Source organism: Cynara cardunculus (genome assembly GCF_001531365.2).
Source record: "Cynara cardunculus var. scolymus isolate 2C chromosome LG 10, CcrdV1, whole genome shotgun sequence".
NCBI lineage: Eukaryota > Viridiplantae > Streptophyta > Magnoliopsida > Asterales > Asteraceae > Cynara > Cynara cardunculus.
This window is the reverse complement of record NC_037537.1, coordinates 12,544,311-12,565,910: the sequence shown is the minus strand read 5'-3', so window position 1 is coordinate 12,565,910 and position 21,600 is coordinate 12,544,311. Positions and strand designations below refer to the sequence as shown.

Here is a 21,600-nt window from a genome sequence, read left to right as displayed (position 1 = left end):
TATGCTGCTTCCAATTATGTGGACAGAAATCATTCAGCAGCATCATACGAGCTGCTTACCAAGGTGCTTGTATGCTGCTTCCAATTATGTGGACAAAAATCATTCACACCACATACACATATAATCCATTTTATTTAGCATGCATAATCACATACTTCCAATTAATTCATGCTTATTAACACATAAACACATAATGTACCTTAACCCAATATGTGTGAAAGCCTGGTTATCACAATTCATAGGAACTTTTATTGGTTTAGCAACTAATAACCCAACATCTTCAAGTAATTTTAGAGTATACCTTCTCTGTGATGAATGAATACCATCTGAAGATCTTGTGACTTCCAAACCAAGAAAAAATTGCAACTCCCCAAGATTCTTTAGTTCGAAAGCTTCATTTAATTGTCCTTTTAATCGATTGATCCCATCTCTTGATGCCTCTGTAATGACGATGTCGTCAACATAGACTAACAACGCTGTAAAATTGTTACCATGTCCCTTACAAAAAAGAGAATAATTTGCTTTCGACGGGGTAAATCCAATGGAAACCATAAATTGAGCAAACTTAGTATTCCATTGCCTAGAAGCCTGCTTTAAGCCATAAATTGACTTATGTAGTTTGCACACTAGTCTTGATCCACTTGGAAACCCCCTCTAAACTTTGTACCCCTGTTTAATCTCCATATAAACTTCTTCCTCAAGATCTCCATTGAGAAAGGCGTTGTTAACATCTAGTTGAACGAGAGGCCTTGGATTTCTTGCAGCTATTGCAAGAATAGCTTTGACGGTATCCATCTTGGCTAACGGGGAAAACGTGTCTACAAAATCAATGCCTTCTTGTTGATTAAACCCCTTTGCAACCAAGCAGGCTTTGTGTCTTTCAATAGCTCCTGTAGATCCATATTTTAATTTATATAGACATGGACATCTGACGGGACTTTTACCTTCAGGTAAAGGAATTACAGACCAGGTATGATTGTCTTCTATTGCCTTAAGCTCATCATTCATGGCAAGAACCCACTCCTTGCCGGTTGCAGCTTGTTTGTAAGAAGTAGGCTCCTCATTTACTGTTATAGCTATAGCAAATACCTTATGCTTTTTTGTTAAAGCTTCATATCCCAAATAACCTGCCGACAGATACTTCACGCGAGATTCAAAACTACCCATGTTACAATGATAATCCTTCAACTAAGGACTTTTATGTGTACGAGAGGATTTTCTAGTAAGACAAATAGGAGGCTGATTCAAACTTTCACCTTCATTATCATGTGAGACATGATCACTCTCATCTGCAACTGGTTCACCACATTGATCATATTGATCATCAATAGAATCTTCAACAAACCATACCCCGGCTGCTTCATTTATGGATGTAGAATTTTGATGTTCATCAGACTCAACATAAGAATCATTAACAAGAGGCAACACAATATCTGGGAATGGGTTAAAATTTGTCTCAAAACATCCATTATGATATGGGAATATTTCTTCATGGAACATCTCTAGAGCAAAATAAACTCTTAGAGTTCATGTCAAAAAGTTCAAAAGCCTTCATACCAACTGGATAACCTACGAATATACATGGTTTTGCACGAGGACCGAATTTGTGAGGATTACTAGACAATGTGGATGCAAGGGATAGACATCCAAAAGTCTTAAACATAGAATAACCATGAAGTTTCTTGTACAATAGCTCATACGGAGATCGATTTTTCAACATTTCAGATGGACTTCGATTGATAACAAATGTTGCCATCAACACACATTGAGCCCAAAAACTCATTGGAACCTTTGATTGAAACATTGACGATCATGCCACATTTAGTAAGGGACCGTTTTTACCAAATTCTTACCGGGTAAGCGCTTACCAAGTTAGATTACCTTACTAGATGAATATGACAAAGGCCAAAAATCTTACTCGGTAAGAGCGATGCAAGGACCGAGAGTCTTACCCCGTAAGTAAGGGCAATGGTTCTTACCACGATTAGTGCTTACGTGGTAAATTGTTGCATATGATGCCATTTTTGCTGACTAAAATCTTACTCGGTAATTAAATGGAAGTGTTGAACTTTACATATTAGTGCTTACCGGGTAAGTGTTTTGTAAATGACCCTTAAATGTTGATGTTTCCGTTCTACTACTGAATTTTGTTCTGGTCGTGCCACACAAGATTTCTGATGTATGATACCTTTGTCATTAAAGAAATCCACAAATTGAGGTATAATATGGACAACCTTAAATTTGTGTTTAATAAGATATACCCACGTGAACCTGGGATGATCATCAAACAAAGTGATGAAATATCGATACCCATAATGAGCTCAAACATGGAATGGCCTCCAAACATCACAATAGACCAATTGAAAAGGATTATTACACATGTGGTTCAAAGAGACAAAAGGAAGTTTCTTCTGCTTAGCAAGAGGACAATTAGGACATGCATCATTTTCATCAGAATCCTTTATATTCAAAGATGATTTTATTGCAATCAATCTTTTATTACAAGGATGTCCAAACCGTTTATGCCAAGTATCTAATGGTAGAAAAGAAACTTGATTAGCAGAAACTAAAGATTGATCATTCATCAGACACTAATCTTGATATCTTTCAGCCTTGCCAATTGTCCTGTTGTTCTTCGCCTCCTATATTAACCCACTGTCTTGACTTATATCCGATTGGATAGCCATGTAATTTGTAACACTTCTCTTTAATGTGACCCTGCATTTGATAGTGAGTACAAGGACGGTCTCGAATAGGAAATCTGTTAGAATTAGAACTGTACTGATTTTGCTTAGATCCAGTCAATACAGTAAATGCCATTGGTTGATTCCCTTCAGATGGACTTTGGTTTGATTGAACGATAGTGCGTTGTCTTTCTTCTGAACAACCAGTGAGAAAACCTTATTGATTTGTGGCAAAGGATCTTGGAGAAGAATTTGTCCATGAATCTGTCAAAAGGATTTGTTCAGTTCAATAAGGAAATTCATAACATGTTCAGACGGAAAATGTTTTTTCATTTCTTTCGTTCCTCCACATTAACATTTACTGCAAGTACAATGTCGAGGAAATTGAGATAACTCTTCCCAAAAGTTACTTCAGCCTGGTAAAATATGCTCCTATCATATCTTGATTTTGTGCCAGATTTCTCGCCTGATCTGAAATATATGAGGACCGTTGCGCTGCTGAAATCTTTCTTTCAGATCTGTCCATGTTTCAAATGCTGAATCTGCAAACATTACACTGCTTGCAATCTCTTTTGATACAAAATTTAGAATCCACGAAATAACGATATTATTTCGTAACCACAATTTTGTTGATGGATCTTTGAAGATGCCAGAATCTGATTCAGTTTTTGACCAATTCGTGGCATTGGATTAGTATAGGTCCCAGTAGCTTCAGTGACATTGGCGGCTTTAAGGTGTGCTTAACTTCATTCAATTGATTAGATTTTCATCTAGATGACATCATGCAAAGTATGACGCTCTTCATCATGGTACGGCCTGTGTATCGGTGAAATGGACAGAACTTTGACTAGTCTCCTACTCCCCTTCCCCCCAAACCAAAAATCCCTATGGCGCCTTATTGTCGGCCATTGGCGTTCATACCTGATTTAGCTTGGACAGGCATCCCCATGATTTTGGAGAGTTGAACGATCTTTATAGGAGATAATTATATGTTCAGTATACAATAATGTCTTCTAGCCCAATCAATGGGTGGTTGATTTTATTTTTCTTAGGGAGGTAAATAGATAATTTACTTATTTGCAACTAGATGGGGCTTTGGATCTATCTTAAGCACTTCAGCCACTGAATGTATGGTTTCTTGGATCTGTCTTTACTAATTTGTAACCTTTTTACATTCCAAAATTTATTCGTAATCATCTCTTGTCTTTTTTAGTTGTTAATGGCCAGGTCAAGCGTACACAAGATGAAGACATACAGTCAAATATCCTTGAAATTGTTGGAACAAATGTCCAGTCAACATACATAACATGCCCAGCTGATCCAGCTGCTACACTTGGTATAAAGCTGCCATTTTTGGTTATGATTGTGAAAAATGTGAAAAAGTATTTCACATTTGAGATTCAGGTGCTGGACGATAAAAACGTCAGGCGCCGTTTTCGGGCATCTAATTTTCAAGTGTGTAAGTCTTCCCTATTAGCTTAGGTGCATATATAGTTTTCGAGGGATACTTGCTTTTGTTGGAGCCTCCTTGCATAGGTCCATCAAGGGGGCCCTATATGATGCATGTGTTGAGACAATGCCAGCATTCCTCAAAAACTACTGTTTAGCATCGTATCATTATCTTTTGTGTTCTTATCCTTATGTGTTTACCCTTCCTTAGACTTCTTTGAGCTTCAAGAATGCATTAGTGAAATAGAAAGTTACAAAAGACCCAGACATCTTATATACTTGATGTGTTTCATATAAACTGCAGCATTTTCTTATTTGGGCTAAAAATCATATAAATCAATAGATATATAATGTTGCTAATGGTCTTTGGTTCATAAGAATTTTTGTTTATCTTTCTTGGAGGCTAGTATAGATATTTGACACAGTCAACATTTTCCTTTAAACACGGGCCAAGCAAACGTGGTGTCTTTATGGGACAAATGGTGTTTTCTTCAAATCCCATTGTGCTTGGCTAGCTCTATCAATCAAGAGGAACCAGAAAGTGTGAATGTCAAATCTATGCACCATGCACAGCCATGTTCTTCTGCATGAATGAGTTGTTCCATGTGCCTTTTTAGGGTTTATATTTAACACCACTTCCACCACCAATTTGAAGCTTTTTATCCCCAAATGTAGTTTCCCACCATAAGTTTGTACTTTTTCGTCACCAATTTATCTCTAATTTATAGTTTTGAATCATGAATTTAAATGACAATGCCCATGCCATTTACTATCCTATCCAACTTTTAATTGCTCAAAGTTTGGTGTAAGTGTGTAACAAATTTCTGTTTATATGTTTAAGGCTATGACTCGAGTTAAACCATTCATTTGCACCATGCCTCTTCGGCTGGACGAGGGATGGAATCAAATTCAACTGAATTTAGCTGATCTAACTCGACGTGCATATGGAACAAACTATGTTGAAACACTACGTGTCCAAGTTCATGCCAATTGCCGTTTGAGAAGGATATATTTCTCCGACCGTCTTTATTCAGAGGAAGAACTGCCACCGGAATTCAAACTTTACCTTCCAATGCAGGTTAGCTTCGCATCTTTACCCTCAAATTCAAACTTTAGTTGCATTTTTCTCGTTTATCGTGATGAATTAATTTTGTTTTCCTCCAATCAATGTAACAAAGTTACAAACTTTTCTACCCATTTTGACCGGTTATATGCAGATCTTGTAACATCTGATGATGTGGTTGCCACAACATTATATTCTTTTTATCGTTAACTGATATATTATTATATTTTTTTCCAATCAATATAACTTGACATCCATGTCATTAGATGTTACAAGATCAACATGTTGGTCAAAATGGGTACAAAATAGGAACTTTGAAACTTTGATATATTAATGAAATAAGGAAAACAAAGTTGGTTGCATTTTGATGGTATTTGCCATTTCCAGAATTCAAAACATATTAGTATAACTGAAAGTCTCTGTTTTTTTTAATTGTAGAAAAAATGATTTTTGTCCTAGAAAAGAGTATCCTTGTTGCTCTTTTCAAACTACAATTGTTATGAGTATCAACTTTCTATCCGATGTAGCCTATCGACATTCACAAACTACTCGTGTCGTGCACATGGCCAACTTTGAAGGATTATAATGTATGGTTTCTTTTCCTTTTGTGATGACTTGTAATTTTAGTGCATTGACTTCATATATGCCCGTCTGTCCCGTGGTTTGGTTTGAAAATGATGTTGAACGAACCCATATGATATACTTCATGCTCATGTACATGTCCATGTGTGGTTGACGCCGAATCCCGAACACATGTCATCACAATGAACGTATACGATGACATGGTCATAGCTCTGTTTATAAACCATATTGACTCAGTCTTCGGCTATATTTGACAACTATAAGCTATTTTATTTTCTGAATTTATTAAAAAAACTCGGTTTTGTAAGCTATTATAAGCTATAAGCTAGTTTTTTCTGAAAAATATGCTTTAGATAGTTTTTCAATAAGCTTTTTGTTCTTCCAATTACGACCCTTTCATATTAGAATTGAACAATTCTTTAACATGTATTTTTATGTTATTTTATATCGTCATTTGGCTTTTCAACTAAGGGGTCGTTTACCTAACTCTTATCGTTACCTCTAAGATTCAACACTTTCACCGGGTACGATTTTAATCTATTAAAACGACATCCTATACAACATTTTTATTTGGTAAGTGCTTACCGAATAAGAGTCGTCAATCTCACTTACCAAGTAAGACTTTTGGTCCTTATTATCGTTCTTACTAGGTAAGATTCTTAAACGACCCCCAAGTTCATACCAAACATATTAGTTGATCAACTAACAGCTTTTTTTTCAACTAACAATTAGTTTTTCAACCAATAACTGGCTTTTCAACCATGTTTAATGTTTGGCACACAACTAACTTTTTGGTTAGTTTAGCAAATATATTGTTAAAATATTACCTACCTTATTGATTGAGCATGACAAGGATTGAGAATACATGATAAACATGTGGCTGAAGCCTTGTTTCAATAATAAAATATAAGATGATTTTGAAATCTAAAAGCAGAATCAATAAAATTGATATTTTAAATTGAATTCCATTGTCTTTTTATTGCCACGAAACCACAATAGGAATAATTCCTGTTTTTGTTTTCAACTGTTATTTTATTTGTATTTTGTTTTTTATTTGTTATAGCTATTTCATCTGTATCTCGTTTTTTTATCTGTTATATTAGCTATTTACAAATTATAATGTCTTGTTTAAAATTAAAAGAAAAAAAAACGAAAAAATAATTTGATTGGTTTGTCTTTTGTTGTCTTGAAAATATAAGAATTTTTTTGTTGTTTCTATTTTATCAGTATCTAGATTTTTATCTGTTAATATTATCAGTATCTCGTTATTTTACCTATTATGTTTGTTATTTAACCGAGAATTTAGAAAAAAAAAAGATTTTTTTGTCTTGAAGAGAACGTTTCTATTTTAAATAAAGATATAAAGATTTTGCATATCAATCTAGACTTTTTAAAAGAGCAAAATAGTAATATTTTAGAATATCATCAAACTAAAATTGGAAAGTTAGAAGTGAAAAGTTTGTAGAATATCTTGAACAATTTTACAAAAAAGTTAAATCAATAAAAAATTACCTAGATTTATTTGATTTAGATGATATTAAAGCTTTAACAGACCATATTCATTCTCTCTCTTTAGAAAGTAGTATAAAAAGTCCAATAATTAAAGACAAGCTTCCTAAGGTTTATAATTTTGTTGGATTTAAAGATTTTTAAAATGAGTTTGAATACACTATCTAAAAATATAATAGAAGAAAAAAGAGACTTCGTAAGTGTTACACCCAAAAAGCTTTTTGAAAAAATTCTACCAAAAAAGAAAAGGTTTGACACTACCTTAAGGGTGCGTTTGGTATGTGGAACAGGGTGGGACAGGACAGAACAGAACAGGACACACTTGTCCCATGTTTGGTGTGTTTCTAAGTGGAACTAAGTAGAATAAGAATGGGACACGCGAGTTCTACCTAATACCCTGGAACTAAGTGGAACTCAAACTTATTTCCCTCAATACCCTTTTCCCTTTTACCCAGCTTCTTCACAAAACCTAAGATACCTTCCATCGCTCCTCCTCCCATTGCTTCCTCATCGATAGCTTGCTTCCTCATCGACAGCGAGCAGACCATCGACGGCGAACAGCTCATTGACGGCAACCAGGACCATCGCCGGCGACCAGTACCACGACGGCGACCAGCAACATCGACGGCGACCACGTCTGCGGCGTTCATCTCTTCAAATCTGTTCCAATCGACTAACGATTCTCTCCTCTCCATATCCAATCGAGGTTTTTCTCCTCTCCATATCCAATCAGTTCAACATTTGACCACTTTGCGTTTGAAATTTTTGTTATAAGCTTACCTGGTTAAGATTACCTTGTTATAAGCTTACCTGGTTAATTTTTGTTCATCTACGGTAAAGATGCTCACAGAGATTTTGAAAGATGATAGCAGTACTAACTCGGTAGGTTTCTCACTTTCCTCATTCTTCTGTGGCAATCTGAATCCAGTAAGATGTGTTCAGATGATTACACTGTATGTGGTCTGTGATGGTCATTATTTCTTGATTAACATTAAAAATTTGTTGTTTGGATAAGGTTATCCCTCCCCCCTCCCTGGAGGCCTAACATGTACATGATAATCATATCCCTGCAGAGAAAGATTGGAATCGCAACTTTTTTGTTTTTTTGTAATTTTCCACTTCTGTTATACAGGTAGTGTAACTTCAAATTGAAATAGAAAGATGAAAGGCCTACCTCAACTCTTTTCTCTGAGCATCTTTTTGTTATATGAGATTCATAAAAAAATGCAAAGGTTTAAGACAAGGACTTTACTTATAAAGCTAATGATATTGACCTTACATATTTGTATTTTGATAAACTTTTTGGTGTGGTTCTATTATTTTAATTGTGATGATTGACTGCCATCACAAATGGTTTTTACTCTAATGGTGCAATAGTGATCCCCCTTAGCCATATTTATAAAAAAACTAGTTGCCACAAAACAACTGCTTTGGTTTTCATTTTAGCCCTTGCATGTGATGTGGCTGTTGACAAAGTAGATGTTGTTGACCAATACTCCTAGTAGGCATGTCTACTTTGAGCTGATCAGTAGAAGAGGAGGTTCTATGATATTTTATACGCCCAGATTATTGAGCTCCTCTTTGTTTCCTGGGGGTGATTACTGTGCACTTTTTAGAACTTATACTTGGCATTCTTTATACTCTGTTGCAAACTATATACAACTTTGTCCACTTGGGACCATTGGTAGGTTTCTTTGATTTACAATGTTTTCATTTGGAGCATCCATATTCTCTGTTTACCATGTTCTAAACCCCTGTCTTTGCGTTTGGTTTACAAATTTTCTCAATGTTGTGTTAGTAAAAGGTGGATTTTAGACATTTGATTATTAGTTGTGTCTTCCCGTTAAACTCCATCTCATTTTGACTGTTTTTTTATAGTGACTCCATCTCTTTTTTTTTTTATGTAGAATGGATCGAAACCATGTACTTGTAGTTGTTAAAGTGTTGAAATCTTATATCGACTTGCTCATTCTTTTGATCGAAACATGTGATGTTGGTTGCTAAAAATTTCATCTTTTGTGTTTAGGTCTTTTGGTACACAGTTGTACAAGTGGTGATCTTTTGTGTTGAAGTCTTTTGGTACACAATTGTAAACATTTGATCTTTTGTGTTGAAGTCTTTTGGTACACAATTGTAAACATTTGATCTTTTGTGTTGAAGTCTTTTGATACGCAATTGTAAACATTTGATCTGTTGTGTTTAAGTCTGTTGGTAAATATTTAACTTTTTGTTTGTGAATATGATGTTTAAATCAGTAGTGATTTATTAATGTGAGTTTTTAATTACGATTGATTTTGGAAATTTTTTGGTATTTTTAAATAGTATTTGTAAGCATTTATTTTATTGATTATTTAGTGAAAAAAAACACTAAACAGGTTACTGGGGGTAAATTGGTCATTTTAACCTGTCCTGTCCTGTCCTGTCATGTCTTACCAAACGCTGAACAGCTGTCCTGTCCTGTCCTGTCCTGTCCTGTCCTGCCCGCGCACCAAACGCACCCTAAGAGATCATTGATCCATATCAAGATTACAATACAAAAGTTTTCAGACTCATGGTTTACAATTGTTAAGTCCAGAGATTTTATATAATAAATGTTTTTTTAAGATCAACCCAAATTTTCAAACATAATCAAGAAATTACTTTTTAATGTATAAAAAGGACAGTCTAAAAGTATAGACGTTTCCAAAGATGCTCTTAGACACTTATTTAGATTTTTTTTTTAATTTCATACATCTTGGTTTAATCATGATAAGAGTTAGAGGGATTAATGGAATGATTGTCTAGTACCGAGATTTGAAATAAATAATAATAAAAGTATTATATATTGTAGATTTGAAATAAATAATAATAAAAGTATTATATATTGTAGATTTGAAATAAATAATAATAAAAGTATTATATATTGTAGTCTAGACTTTTTGTTAACCTAAATTTTTTGTTACCTATATTAAGATTGACATTTAGGCTAAAGGGTATAAAGATGTAAACCAAGGCGATAATTTGTTGGTAACCTTGGGACTATTAGGAAGATACTATTTTTCTACAAAAACCAAGTATGAGGTTTACACTGACAAAGTTGTTGATGTGATTAGTAACAAAGGTATAAAAATGGTTAAACCAAAAGAATGTTCTACCGATGGTCTGGCCGGTTTAGACTAGAATTTGAGCGAATTTGAAGAAAAGACAGAAAAAGTTTTGACGCTTAAAGAAGCTTTAATGTATATTGATAGTGATACACATGGCAAAACCAGTTTAAGATTTGCTAATTATGCATCTGTCCCAGTTCAGGAAACCGAAACTGACAATGATTTATTACATCTAAAAATTAGTTGGTAATGAGACATGTAAAATTATTTTTCCAAAAGAATTAAATATGTTTTTAAGTGATGAATAACTTTTAAATTTATAAGACCAGTTGTATTTGTCTAAACATATTTCTGATCAAGAATACATTTTTTATGATAAAGACAAAAGTCTTATAGTCGGTTTATTACATGAAGAATTAGAATCCCATATTACAGACGTTAGTTATCAAAAGACTTAGTAGACGAAGAAGCTGAAAGCTATAAAACTACTGCTAGAACCCCCTTTGATAGAATTGTTCCCCATGAAGAATTTACACATACCAACTTTCCTCCTACAACTCCATATACAGAATATAGAGATTCTCCTGGATACTAGATACATTGCCAAAGGTTTAGAAAAATCATTAGAACAACCAATTAACTTTCAATTAGAGTCCAAAAGGTTATATATTAAATTTAACTGGTCATGATCCTCAAATATGGACAAATGTGATTGAAGTTTGCAAAAACACTCTTATAACTCACTATTATAGACAAAATCAAGACATAAAAGCTGAAGAGATGTATAGGTATCTACAGACATTTTTAGAAGAAAGTACAAAAGCCATGTGGGAAGCTTTCAGATGGGATTGTTAATAGAGTCCTTGTAATTTTGTCAATTAGATACAAATTGAAAAGCCCAAATCATACAATTCTGAATCAAATCTTCAAGAATTAAGAACAAGATGAAGTTTAGAGATAAATGATCACCAAATGTTGTGTAGATTTCTTGAGAGAATTTCTAATCACAATTACCGCTCTAATCTAAGAAGTTACAGAAAGTTAATGACAATTACAAGGCTAATGACTATTTATACTAAGGAAAACATTAAACCTAACTATTACAAAGCATATTAAAATGGAGAACTTGAATACAATCTTTAACGCACATACTTGAACCCAACATTCTCCCCCTTTGGATTCAAGTTCGAACTCTCGTAAATCTTGTCTTTCTGAGTCCGAGAAGTTTCTCCAGCCTCCTTAGTGCATTCCGATATTGAATCTTCTCCTCAAGTAGATTCAGGGCATTAATTAACAAATATCTATCTTTTGAACTCATCCTCTCCGATTCCGCAGCTTTATCATTGTTAACTCTCCTCGTATCTAGCGCTCGTCTCACCATTCTAATAGTCCCATCAGAGAATTTGTTCAGCTCATTGAATCTCATGAACTTCTTTATCCGACCCGTAGCATCGTATATTACCCCAAACTCTGGTTTTTCAAGAATCATGTAGAGTGGATAAGCTTCAATGTTTCTAGCTCTTGATTAGGTCTCTTCAAACTGATGATTCTCTGATTATCTTCAAGTCCCATTTGGACATCAATAACCATAGAAACTTTGACGTGATTGCGCATAAACCTTTTGATCGCACTAAGGGCAACAAAAGCTCCATCTTTTCTGTTTGTCATGTTTCGGATTTCATGGTATATATACTCCAGGTCTTCTAAATACAAGTTTGAGAAGTCAGTTTCACTAAATCTCCAGACCTTACCATCTTGTCGTGTCACCATGAAYACTGGATACCAGACTCTGAGAAGTCTTTGAGCATCAATTTGTTTAATTGACACAACTCGATGTTTGGTCCTTACTTCACTGATAGGGAGACGCTTGGCTTTAAGGAAGTGCTTGTACTCCAAACGATATTCTTTGGTTTTCTTGTGGATACCAAGAATCTTATCAGCACTTATCGCTTTGTGATGCCGGAGGAAGATGCCAAAATAGATGTCTTCAAGGTAAGACTCTCTAATCCTTGCCCTGTCATAGCTTGGAAAGTTTGCACGGATTGCAAACGGAACACAATTCTTTGTAAAGATCTCTGTCGGATCAAATGGCTCTCTGGGAGTATCGGATGCACCAGCTTCAACTACAGTGGATGGTTCCAGCAATGTCTGACGATCACCCTGAAACGGGAATACTGGATCTTCATCATTGATGTCAGCTTCAAAGTCAAAGTATAACCCATATGACTCGTCAATATTATCTATGTCTTCTCGAAATCTTGTTCTCCACCCAGTACAGTAGCAAAAACATCATTAAATCCAACATTGGCAGACAAGTCCAGTAGCAACCTTGTTCCTACCGTGGAGTCCGCCGGCTTTTCAACCATTGGCTCGATCGCTGGACTTGTCTCCAACACTTCATCATCTTCAACAATAATCGCCTCAATGATTCTTTCCCTTGTTGACTCCGGGGCAGAACCTTCAACATTAACGTCTTGAATAGATGGCTCTCTTTCAGCACTTAGAGCTCGAGCAGACGACTCAGCCACCCTTTGTCTTTTCCTCTCCCCCTCATGATGATCAGGATCTTCCGGGTCATCATGCCTTCGTTTGAATGAGATGGTCTGAGCTCGGCAAGTCTCTTCGAGAATAGATACTCGTTCAGAAAGGGCATCAATTGAGCTTTTAAGCACTTGGGTGTTTGATGTGATTAACTTACTAACATTGGTGAAGCTAGAAGCAACCACATCCTGAAAGGCCAAAAACTCTGAGGCTCGAACAGGGGGGTTTTCATCAATTTGTTGTCGCATGAGCCCAACCAAATCTGCATCTTCTGCATCAGGATTTTGGGATGACATCAGTTTAGCATAAAACAATGATTTGAGTTCGTCCACCGATTGCTCTTGTATCGTCGGAGGCTCAGGTACAGGCGGTGGTGATGGCGCAGATGGTTGTTGTTCTTCTACTTGCTCCTTCCCCTTCAACAGTCTTTTAATACTTACAATTTGAGCATCCATATTGTCTTGAACATCCTTTAGGGTGCCGTCCAGATATTCCCTTGACACAAAGTCTGGTAAACTAACTCCTGGATCACTTAGATTACCAGTTGAAACAACAGTTGAGTTTACTGTTGTGCCTACATTCAGTGTTGGCATAGTGATAGCATTGGTAGGACTTCCGACCGGTCCTTGTGGGAGGTCAATTGACACCACTCTGGTCGTTCCGGCTAGTTCACTAAGAACTGCAATAGGAGCAACAGATGCTCGAGACTCATGTGTACCTAAGTGTATCGGCTCTAGACTCGAAGTGCACAGAATCGAAGTCGTAGGCTGGGGCAGCGGCCTACTTATTTCAATATCTACATTCTCCAAGTAAGAAGTAGATAGCATATGTGCTAAGTCCCCATGTTGAAATGAAACAGCTGGTTGTTGAGAACCAGTTGAGTGGTCGGGTTGGGTGTGCAAGTGCATAGTTGGGCTAGCTATGTCTTCTTCAATACCAACATTCAACGAATGAATGTCGATAGTAGATGTGGGTGCCCGGCTATGTGTATCTGCTGGGATAGGAGCTTGATATTGATTTTGTGCTATGTTCTCACACTCACCATATTTTTCTATTTCCCTTTCACTCAACCTCTCAGTATTTTCAACTTCAGCTCCCTCATTTCCTCCTTCTACTGGAATATCAGACAAGTCTTCCAGCATACGATCATAGTCATCAGGTCTAGTTCCAAAATCATCAACATTAAATGATAAGGAATGCAGACTTGGACAAGTCTGTAGAGCTTCAAACTCTGGAAAGATCTCATCGATATTATCAACCACTGCTCCTATTTGAATATTCTGTGAAGGAATCAGTTGAGCAGGGTTGTCAGCATCATCATCATCATTGTCATTATTATCATCATCACCCAGAGCTGCCTGATTCTCGGATATTGTATCTTCCGAACTTGATGAAGTGGAGGAAGTACTATCAGATGAAGTACTATGCTGATCAGAGGCTCCCCGCTCCTGTTCACCCCTCTCAATTATATTTTCTCTCAACTCACATCCCTGTTCAGGTAACCCGTGTTCCTGAACGCCCTCACCTACAACTAAACCCTCTTTCTCAGCTGAGGCATGAGGTGATCCCGGGGTAAGTTCAACCGGTTATGGCTGAACTATAGGATCTATCACTCGTCTATAGTCTATAACACTCTGATCCCTCTGATCAGCGAAAGCAAATAGCTCGGGTGGAATCTCCATGATTGAGTCGAGATCTTCAACTTCAGTATGTTCCCGAATTCTAGTCATAACAAACGTTGGCCCCATTTCACTGTAGGCTCTGGCCGGGATGTCGTCATTTGCGTTCATCATGGCTTTTATGATAAGTTGCAGAAACCGTTGAAAAGGCACGAACTTTCTGGCTTTTGACGGAAATCTCTTAGTATTAATGAGCTCGACCAGTTCATTCCATATGACGAGGGCCTAATCATAGTTGCGCGTAAAGACTATCCCATGGAAGAACTTCAGGAATGAACTACTGCACGAGTCGATTCCCGCAGTTTTGGAAGTCAGGCATCTGTTCAAGATGTAAAATAATAGATGCCAGATCGACGGTAGGAAACGCCATTTAAATTGAGACGGGTTAGTCAACTCTTGCAAGTATCCTAACCGTTTGATGTCACGACATAGTTGGTCGTCTGTAACAAATGTCTCAAAACCTGTGGAGCCTGGTCCAGGAAGACGTAGAATTCTCTCAGTCTTTTTAATGTCAATCAGCTGATATATTCATCTACAGCTCCTTCAAAGTAAAAGGTTTCTCCGACTTTGGCCAGTGTAAGTGTACTCCAGAACTGCTGTAAATACACCATAGGAACTGGTGTGTGGGCAGAAAGAGAGTAGGCAATTGGGTGCCCGCGCAGGATTTCTGGAATTATTTGGTACTCGGCAAGCATATCGAAGTTGCAGGAATGGCTGTTTGGTTTAATTTCTAGGTATTGGCATTGTGGGAAAAGGGTTTCATCGGGTATAGGCTGGTTAAATGGCTAAGGAGGGTGAGGTATGTTATCAGACCTGACAGAGGGAATGTGGGATTCCTCGTCAGACTGATGTTGAATATCCGCCATTTACCTATAAAATATCTAAAAAATATTAGAACCCAAATTAATCGAACAATACTAATTTCAAAAAAAAAATTAAAAGAAATTGAAAATTTAAAAAAATTTGAAGACAAAAAAAATAACTAAAAATTTAAAAGAAACTAAAAAAAAATTCTAAAAAAAAATTAACACTAAAAAAAATTCTAAAAAAAATTGAAACGCTAAAAAAAAACTAAAGACAAAATTCAAAAAAAAAAAAAAATGAAACAAAAATCAACCGGATTCAATATCCGGTCAACACTAGAAAGTAAAAAAAAATCCTAACACTAACTAAACCGGACAATGTCAGCCGGATTAAGGTTGATCGGAGTAAACTCCAGTCACCTTCTCCGGTGAGAAATCCGGTCAAAACACACTTTAAAACCCTAAATCGAACAATAAACCTAAAATAATTCTAAACCTAAAAAAATCGGATGAAACCAAAACTTAACATCTTAAACTCTTTATTAGAATCGATTTAATAGGTTTTAATTCTTTTTAATTTCAATCGATTTATAGTTTAAAGTCATTATTCGATTCAGATTCAAAGAATTATGAGATTCATTAGTTATTAGTCCAAAATATCGTCATTATAGTCCAATATTATGAATCCAAGGAATTATATTCGAGTTAAAATGGAACAAACGTAAACCTTAAAAGTAGAATAGATGAACAGATTGAAGTTCGAAGTTTTTGAGCGATTTAACAGAGATTGATCGGAGACGAAGGATGAACAGTGACAAGCGGTTTAGGATGAATGTAAAAAGTGAAAAGTAAAAAATGAATCGAATATTTATAGTCAAAGTCAAAAACCGTTCAGATTCTAAACCGCTCAAAGCTTATCCGAATTAGGATAAATCGGACAAGAGGTGTCCAATTTAGAGAATATGAAACAACCAAGTGTTAATCCGGACAATAAATCGCTCAAGGCATAGGCGATTTAGAAGAACACCGGTCAAGAGTCATCCGGTTTAAGAATAAACCGCTCAAGAGTCAATCGATTTATGAATAAATTGCACAAAGAAGGAAACTAAATCGCTCAAAGAAAGAACTAAATCGCTCAACAAAAGAGTTAAATCGCTGAACAAATAAGCGATTTAAAGATTTGAAAGCACAAAAGTGATAAGCGATTTAGGAATCCGCTCAAGGTAACTAAGCGATTTACAAGTCCGCTCAACTCCTTGTAAACATATCCAACCTTATCCGGATAAGAGTTTATCATATAGCCTTTTGCTCAGATTAGTCTAAATCGAACAAGTATTGTCCGGATTTGCAATAAATTGGACAAATGTTGTCCGGATTAGTCTAAATCGGCCAAACACTTATATTTTTAAACTCTACATCTTTCAAAAATTAGATAATGTTTAAATACCTGTAAGACAAATTTTAAACTGCTAGTCCAAAACAGATAAAGTCACTCCCCCTCAAAATATGATCAGATAAACAAAACAGATAAAAATCCACACTCCCCCTCAAATATAGATTCCCACGATCAAGAAATTTAAAATCAAATAGAAAAATTGAAACACTGACTTGTATTAAAAAATACAGATATTTGACCAAATGAATTTGAATTAAATACAATTCAATAAATTGAACTGTTTTTAATAAAAATTCAAAATTTCAAATTAAGCATACCTAACTTAGATACAAGAAAGCTAAAGCATTTTTCATCTAAAGCTTTCTAAATAAGTCAGCTNTGTATTTACAAAATACAGTTCAATGGTTCCTTTTTCTACATGATCTTTAATGAAATGATACCGGATATCTATATGTTTGGTTTTTGTGTGTTGAACAGGATTACARGAAATAGCAATTGCACTTTTAGAATCACAATAAATGGGAATTTTGTTAAAATAAAACCTGTAGTCTCTGAGCTGTGTCTGCATCCATAAAACTTGAGAACAACAGCTCACATCAGCTACATATTCTGCTTCGGCAGTAGATATGGATACGCAGTTCTRTTTCTTTGATGCCCAACTGACTAACTTGTCTCCCAAAAATTGTAGATGTCCCGAAGTGTTTTTCCTGTCCAACATACAGCCTGCATAGTCTGCATCTGAGTAAGCTGTCAGTTCAAAAATAGTACTCTTGGGATACCAGAGTCCAAGATTAGCAGTCCCTTTGAGATAACGAAAAATGCGCTTAACGGCACTTAAATGAGACTCCTTTGGATTAGCCTGATATCTGGCACAAAGACGTGTTGAAAACATAATATCAGGTCTACAAGATGTCCAATACATTAAAGAACCTATCATGCCTCGGTATGTTTTCTGATCTACAGCTTTTCCAGACGGATCAACATGTAGTTTTCGTTCCATGAGCCATAGGTGTTTTTATAGATGAACAGTTTTCCAAATTAAATTTCTTTAGGATATCAAAAATATATTTTGTTTGACAGATAAAGATACCCGAAGATAGTTGTTTTACTTGAAGACCAAAAAAGAAATTCATCTCACCCATCATACTCATTTTAAAACGCGAAACCATTAAGGCAGAAAAGTTTTTTGCAGTATTTTGGATTTGTAGATCCAAATATTATGTCGTCTACATAAATTTGTATCAAAATGATATCCGACTTTTCCTTTTTAATTAAAAGGGTTGTGTCAATATTACCTTTCGAGAAGCCTGACTTTACCAGAAATTCTGATAAGATGTCATACCAGGCTCTCGGAGCTTGTTTAAGACCATAAAGAGCTCGGTCGAGGATGTAGACATGATCCGGCTTTGACTGATCCACAAAACCTTCCGGTTGAGCAACGTAGATTTCTTCCTTGAGAAGACTATACAGAAATGCTGTCTTGACGTACATCTGGTACACTGTGAAGTTTTTGTGTGCCGCGTACGCCAGAAACATCCGTATTGCTTCAATCCTTGCTATCGAGGCAAAAGTTTCGTCATAGTCAATGCCTTCTTGTTGATTGTATCCTTCAGCGACGAGCAGGACCTTATTTCTGACCACAACACCATCTTCGTCCTTTTTGTTTTTGAATACCCATTTTGTACCTATAATTGTCTTGTTGTTGGGACGAGGTACCAATCTCCAGACTTTGAGTGCTTCAAACTGGTTCAGCTCCTCTTGCATTGCGAGTATCCAATCCGGATAAGCTAAGGCTTCAGATACCTTAGTGGGTTCAATATTACTCAAGAACGTGGAGTATAGACACTCATTAAGTTGTCACAGACCGTGTACGAATAGGTGCTGATGGATCACCACTAACTTGATGTATTGGGTGATTTCTGGTCCACTTCTTGTTATGAGGTAGGGAAATGTAGGAGCTTTGATATGAGTTTTGATCAGTGTAAGTGTTTGGGGAGTTTATCGGAACAAGTTCAGGTGAAGGTTCAATATTTTGAATTTGACTAGGTTGAATATCTGGCCGAGGTAGGATATTTTCATCTTGCATGACCGATACCTCTTGCACTTCAGAATTTTCATCCTCTTCACGCTGAACTGAACCGTCAGGAGTTTCCATCTCTATTTCTTCATCAACAACTTATGTTTCTTCTTCTGTTTCAGTTACTGCACATCAGGAGATGAACCAGATAACTGTTGTTCAGTCTGAATATTCTTGGACAAATCATTAGACTGATTAGATTTATTTTCAAAATATTCTTCATAAAAGTTCTCAAATAATGAATCTAAATCAGCTTTATCAGAATTTGAAGATTCTGGTTGATCAGATTTTCGCGTAGTATTAATTATCAGCCCGGGTCCTGAACTGAATTGTTCTGAAGGCACATCAATGACTTCATCAAAGGAGACGTTCATGCTCTCATTGATGATTTTTGTTCTCTTGTTGTAGACCCTATATGCAGCAGATGTCTTGGAATAACCAACGAAGACCGCTTCATCAGCTTTAGCAGCGAACTTCCCTCTGTTCTCTTTTTCATTTAAAATAAACCACCTGCAACCAAAAACTCGGAAGAATTTGATATTAGGTGTTCTTTTATTTATAATCTCATACGGAGTTTTACCAAACCTTTTGTGAACGAGGGATCGGTTCTGGGTAAAACAAGCAGTCGCCACTACTTCAGCCCATAAGAATAACAAAAGCTTTGAACAAGTAAGTAATGTCTGCACCGCTTCCACCAATGTTCTGTTCTTTCGTTCAACAACACCATTCTATTGTGGTGTCCGGGCTGCCGAAAACGTATGTGTAATACCGATAGATTCGAGGAATGAGCCGAGTGTATTGTTCTTGAATTCAGTTCCGTTGTCAGTTCTGATTTTCTAAACTGGCAGTTGCAGATTACTTTGGACTGTCTTCAAGAATGAGATTATTGTCTCGGCCGCTTCATCCTTTGACCGCAGAAAATGAACCCAGGTATATCTTGAATAATCATCGACTATGACCAACACATACTTCTTTCCATTGATGCTTTGAACTCACATAGGACCACAGAGATCCATATGGAGTAAGTGTAGAGGACGTTCGGTGTTGAACTCTGTCTTCAGCTTATGTGAAGCTTTCTTCAGTTTGCTCATCTCACATGCACCGCATACATGGTCTTTATGAAACTTTAGGTCTGGGATGCCTTTAACCAAGTTGTCACATACCAACTTGTTCAGATATTTGAAATTCAAATGCGAAAGACACCGATGCCATAGCAGATTCTGCTTCAAGGATGCCTTGGATATCAAGCAGACATCAGTATCTACTTGTGTGTTGGATAGGTCAATCGTGTAGATATTTGATCTTCTGATTCCAGCTAGTAGCTCCTTACCATCAATAGTACGGATGCTACATTTGTTAGCTTTAAAACAGACTTCTAAATTCTTATCACAAAGTTGACCAATGCTAAAAAGATTATGTCCAAGTCCTTCAACATACAACACTTTCTTTATTATTAAATTCCCAGAAATTACGTCACCGTATCCAAGGATAGGCGCGTATTGATCGTTTCCGAACCTTACTGTACCTCCAAAAGATTCAACATAGTTAGMTAATAATTCTTTTCTACCAGTCATGTGCTTAGAACATCCGGAGTCTAAGAACCACACATGTCGGTTAACCTGCAAAAGTGAATCAATTGGGTTTTGGTACCCATTTTAATTTTGGTCCTTTAAGTGCAGTTCTCATTGGTGGTATACTGTAAGTACCAAACCAACGTTTTGTAATATGAAATTTCTTAGATAAAGCAGTTAAAGCAGAATGCATGAAATGATAAGGCTTAAAAGAAGTAAAAGACTTAAGTAATTCGTTCAATCCACACGGAGAACAATTATTTTTACCATTTCTAATATCAAACAATTCATCAACTGAACATCTTTTTATAGAATTATTCAATATAGAATCATTTAATACAGACTTAGTAAAATTATTCTTCTTTTATCGAGTTGAAGATTTTCTTCTTCTTTTACTCAAAACCTTCTTAAACTTCAACGCATTATCTGAAACAGGAAAAATAAAATCATCATATTTAAATGAATGATGAACTTTTTGTTTAATTTTCTTAGTAAGCTTCTTCTGTTTCCTCGAATTCTTTTTGGTTTTATTCTTTTTATAATACAAATCCTCGGAAACAGGTTTTTCATTAAAATTCTTTTCAAAATCTGAAGTTAAATCAGAATCATCAGTCATATTATTTTTAGCAAGAAAATCTTCATGACTAGGTAATTTCTTAGAAAAATCAAATTGATCAATGTCATTATCCAAACAAACATCTGAATTCAAGATATTTGAAAAATTAATTTCTTCATTTAAAATATTTACTTCTTCCGAATCAGAAGCTTCACTTAAAGATTTATTACACGAAAAATACTCAGACTCAACAAGTTCCATAATTTCTTTAGAATTTTGTAAATCTTCAATTTTATTTAAAAATTCTTGTTTTTGTTGATTAAATGAAAGTCGTTCTTCATTTAAAATCTTTTCCAGCTGAACCACTTGTTTTTCTAAAATTAATGTTGGAGTATAAAACTTTGGTTCAACAGGTTTTGATTCAAGCTATGTTTTAGAATAACTGTGAAATAATCAGTTGAAAGTACAGAGTCTTGATTTTTATAGCTATCATTTAAGTTTGTATAGTCAAACGGAACCTGCATTTTGTCTTTTCTTTGACGATTAAAATCTTCTCGTTGTTCTACCTCATCAGAAGATTTTGCAAATTTTATTGAAAACTCGG

At 35.7% G+C, this 21,600-nt stretch overlaps 1 protein-coding gene across 1 annotated transcript in view; it reads left to right on the top strand.

Annotated features, from left to right (window-relative positions):
• LOC112519339 (cilia- and flagella-associated protein 20) overlaps positions 1-5,871 on the top strand; it is an 11,881-nt gene extending 6,010 nt beyond the window's left edge. Inside the window, exons 4-6 of the mRNA XM_025127396.1 lie at positions 3,898-4,139; positions 4,975-5,211; positions 5,635-5,871. Coding sequence (XP_024983164.1) covers positions 3,898-4,139; positions 4,975-5,211; positions 5,635-5,643 — 488 coding nt within the window. The 3' untranslated portion in view covers positions 5,644-5,871. The remainder of the gene's footprint in view (positions 1-3,897; positions 4,140-4,974; positions 5,212-5,634) is intronic.
• The last annotated feature ends 15,729 nt before the right edge of the window (positions 5,872-21,600 follow it).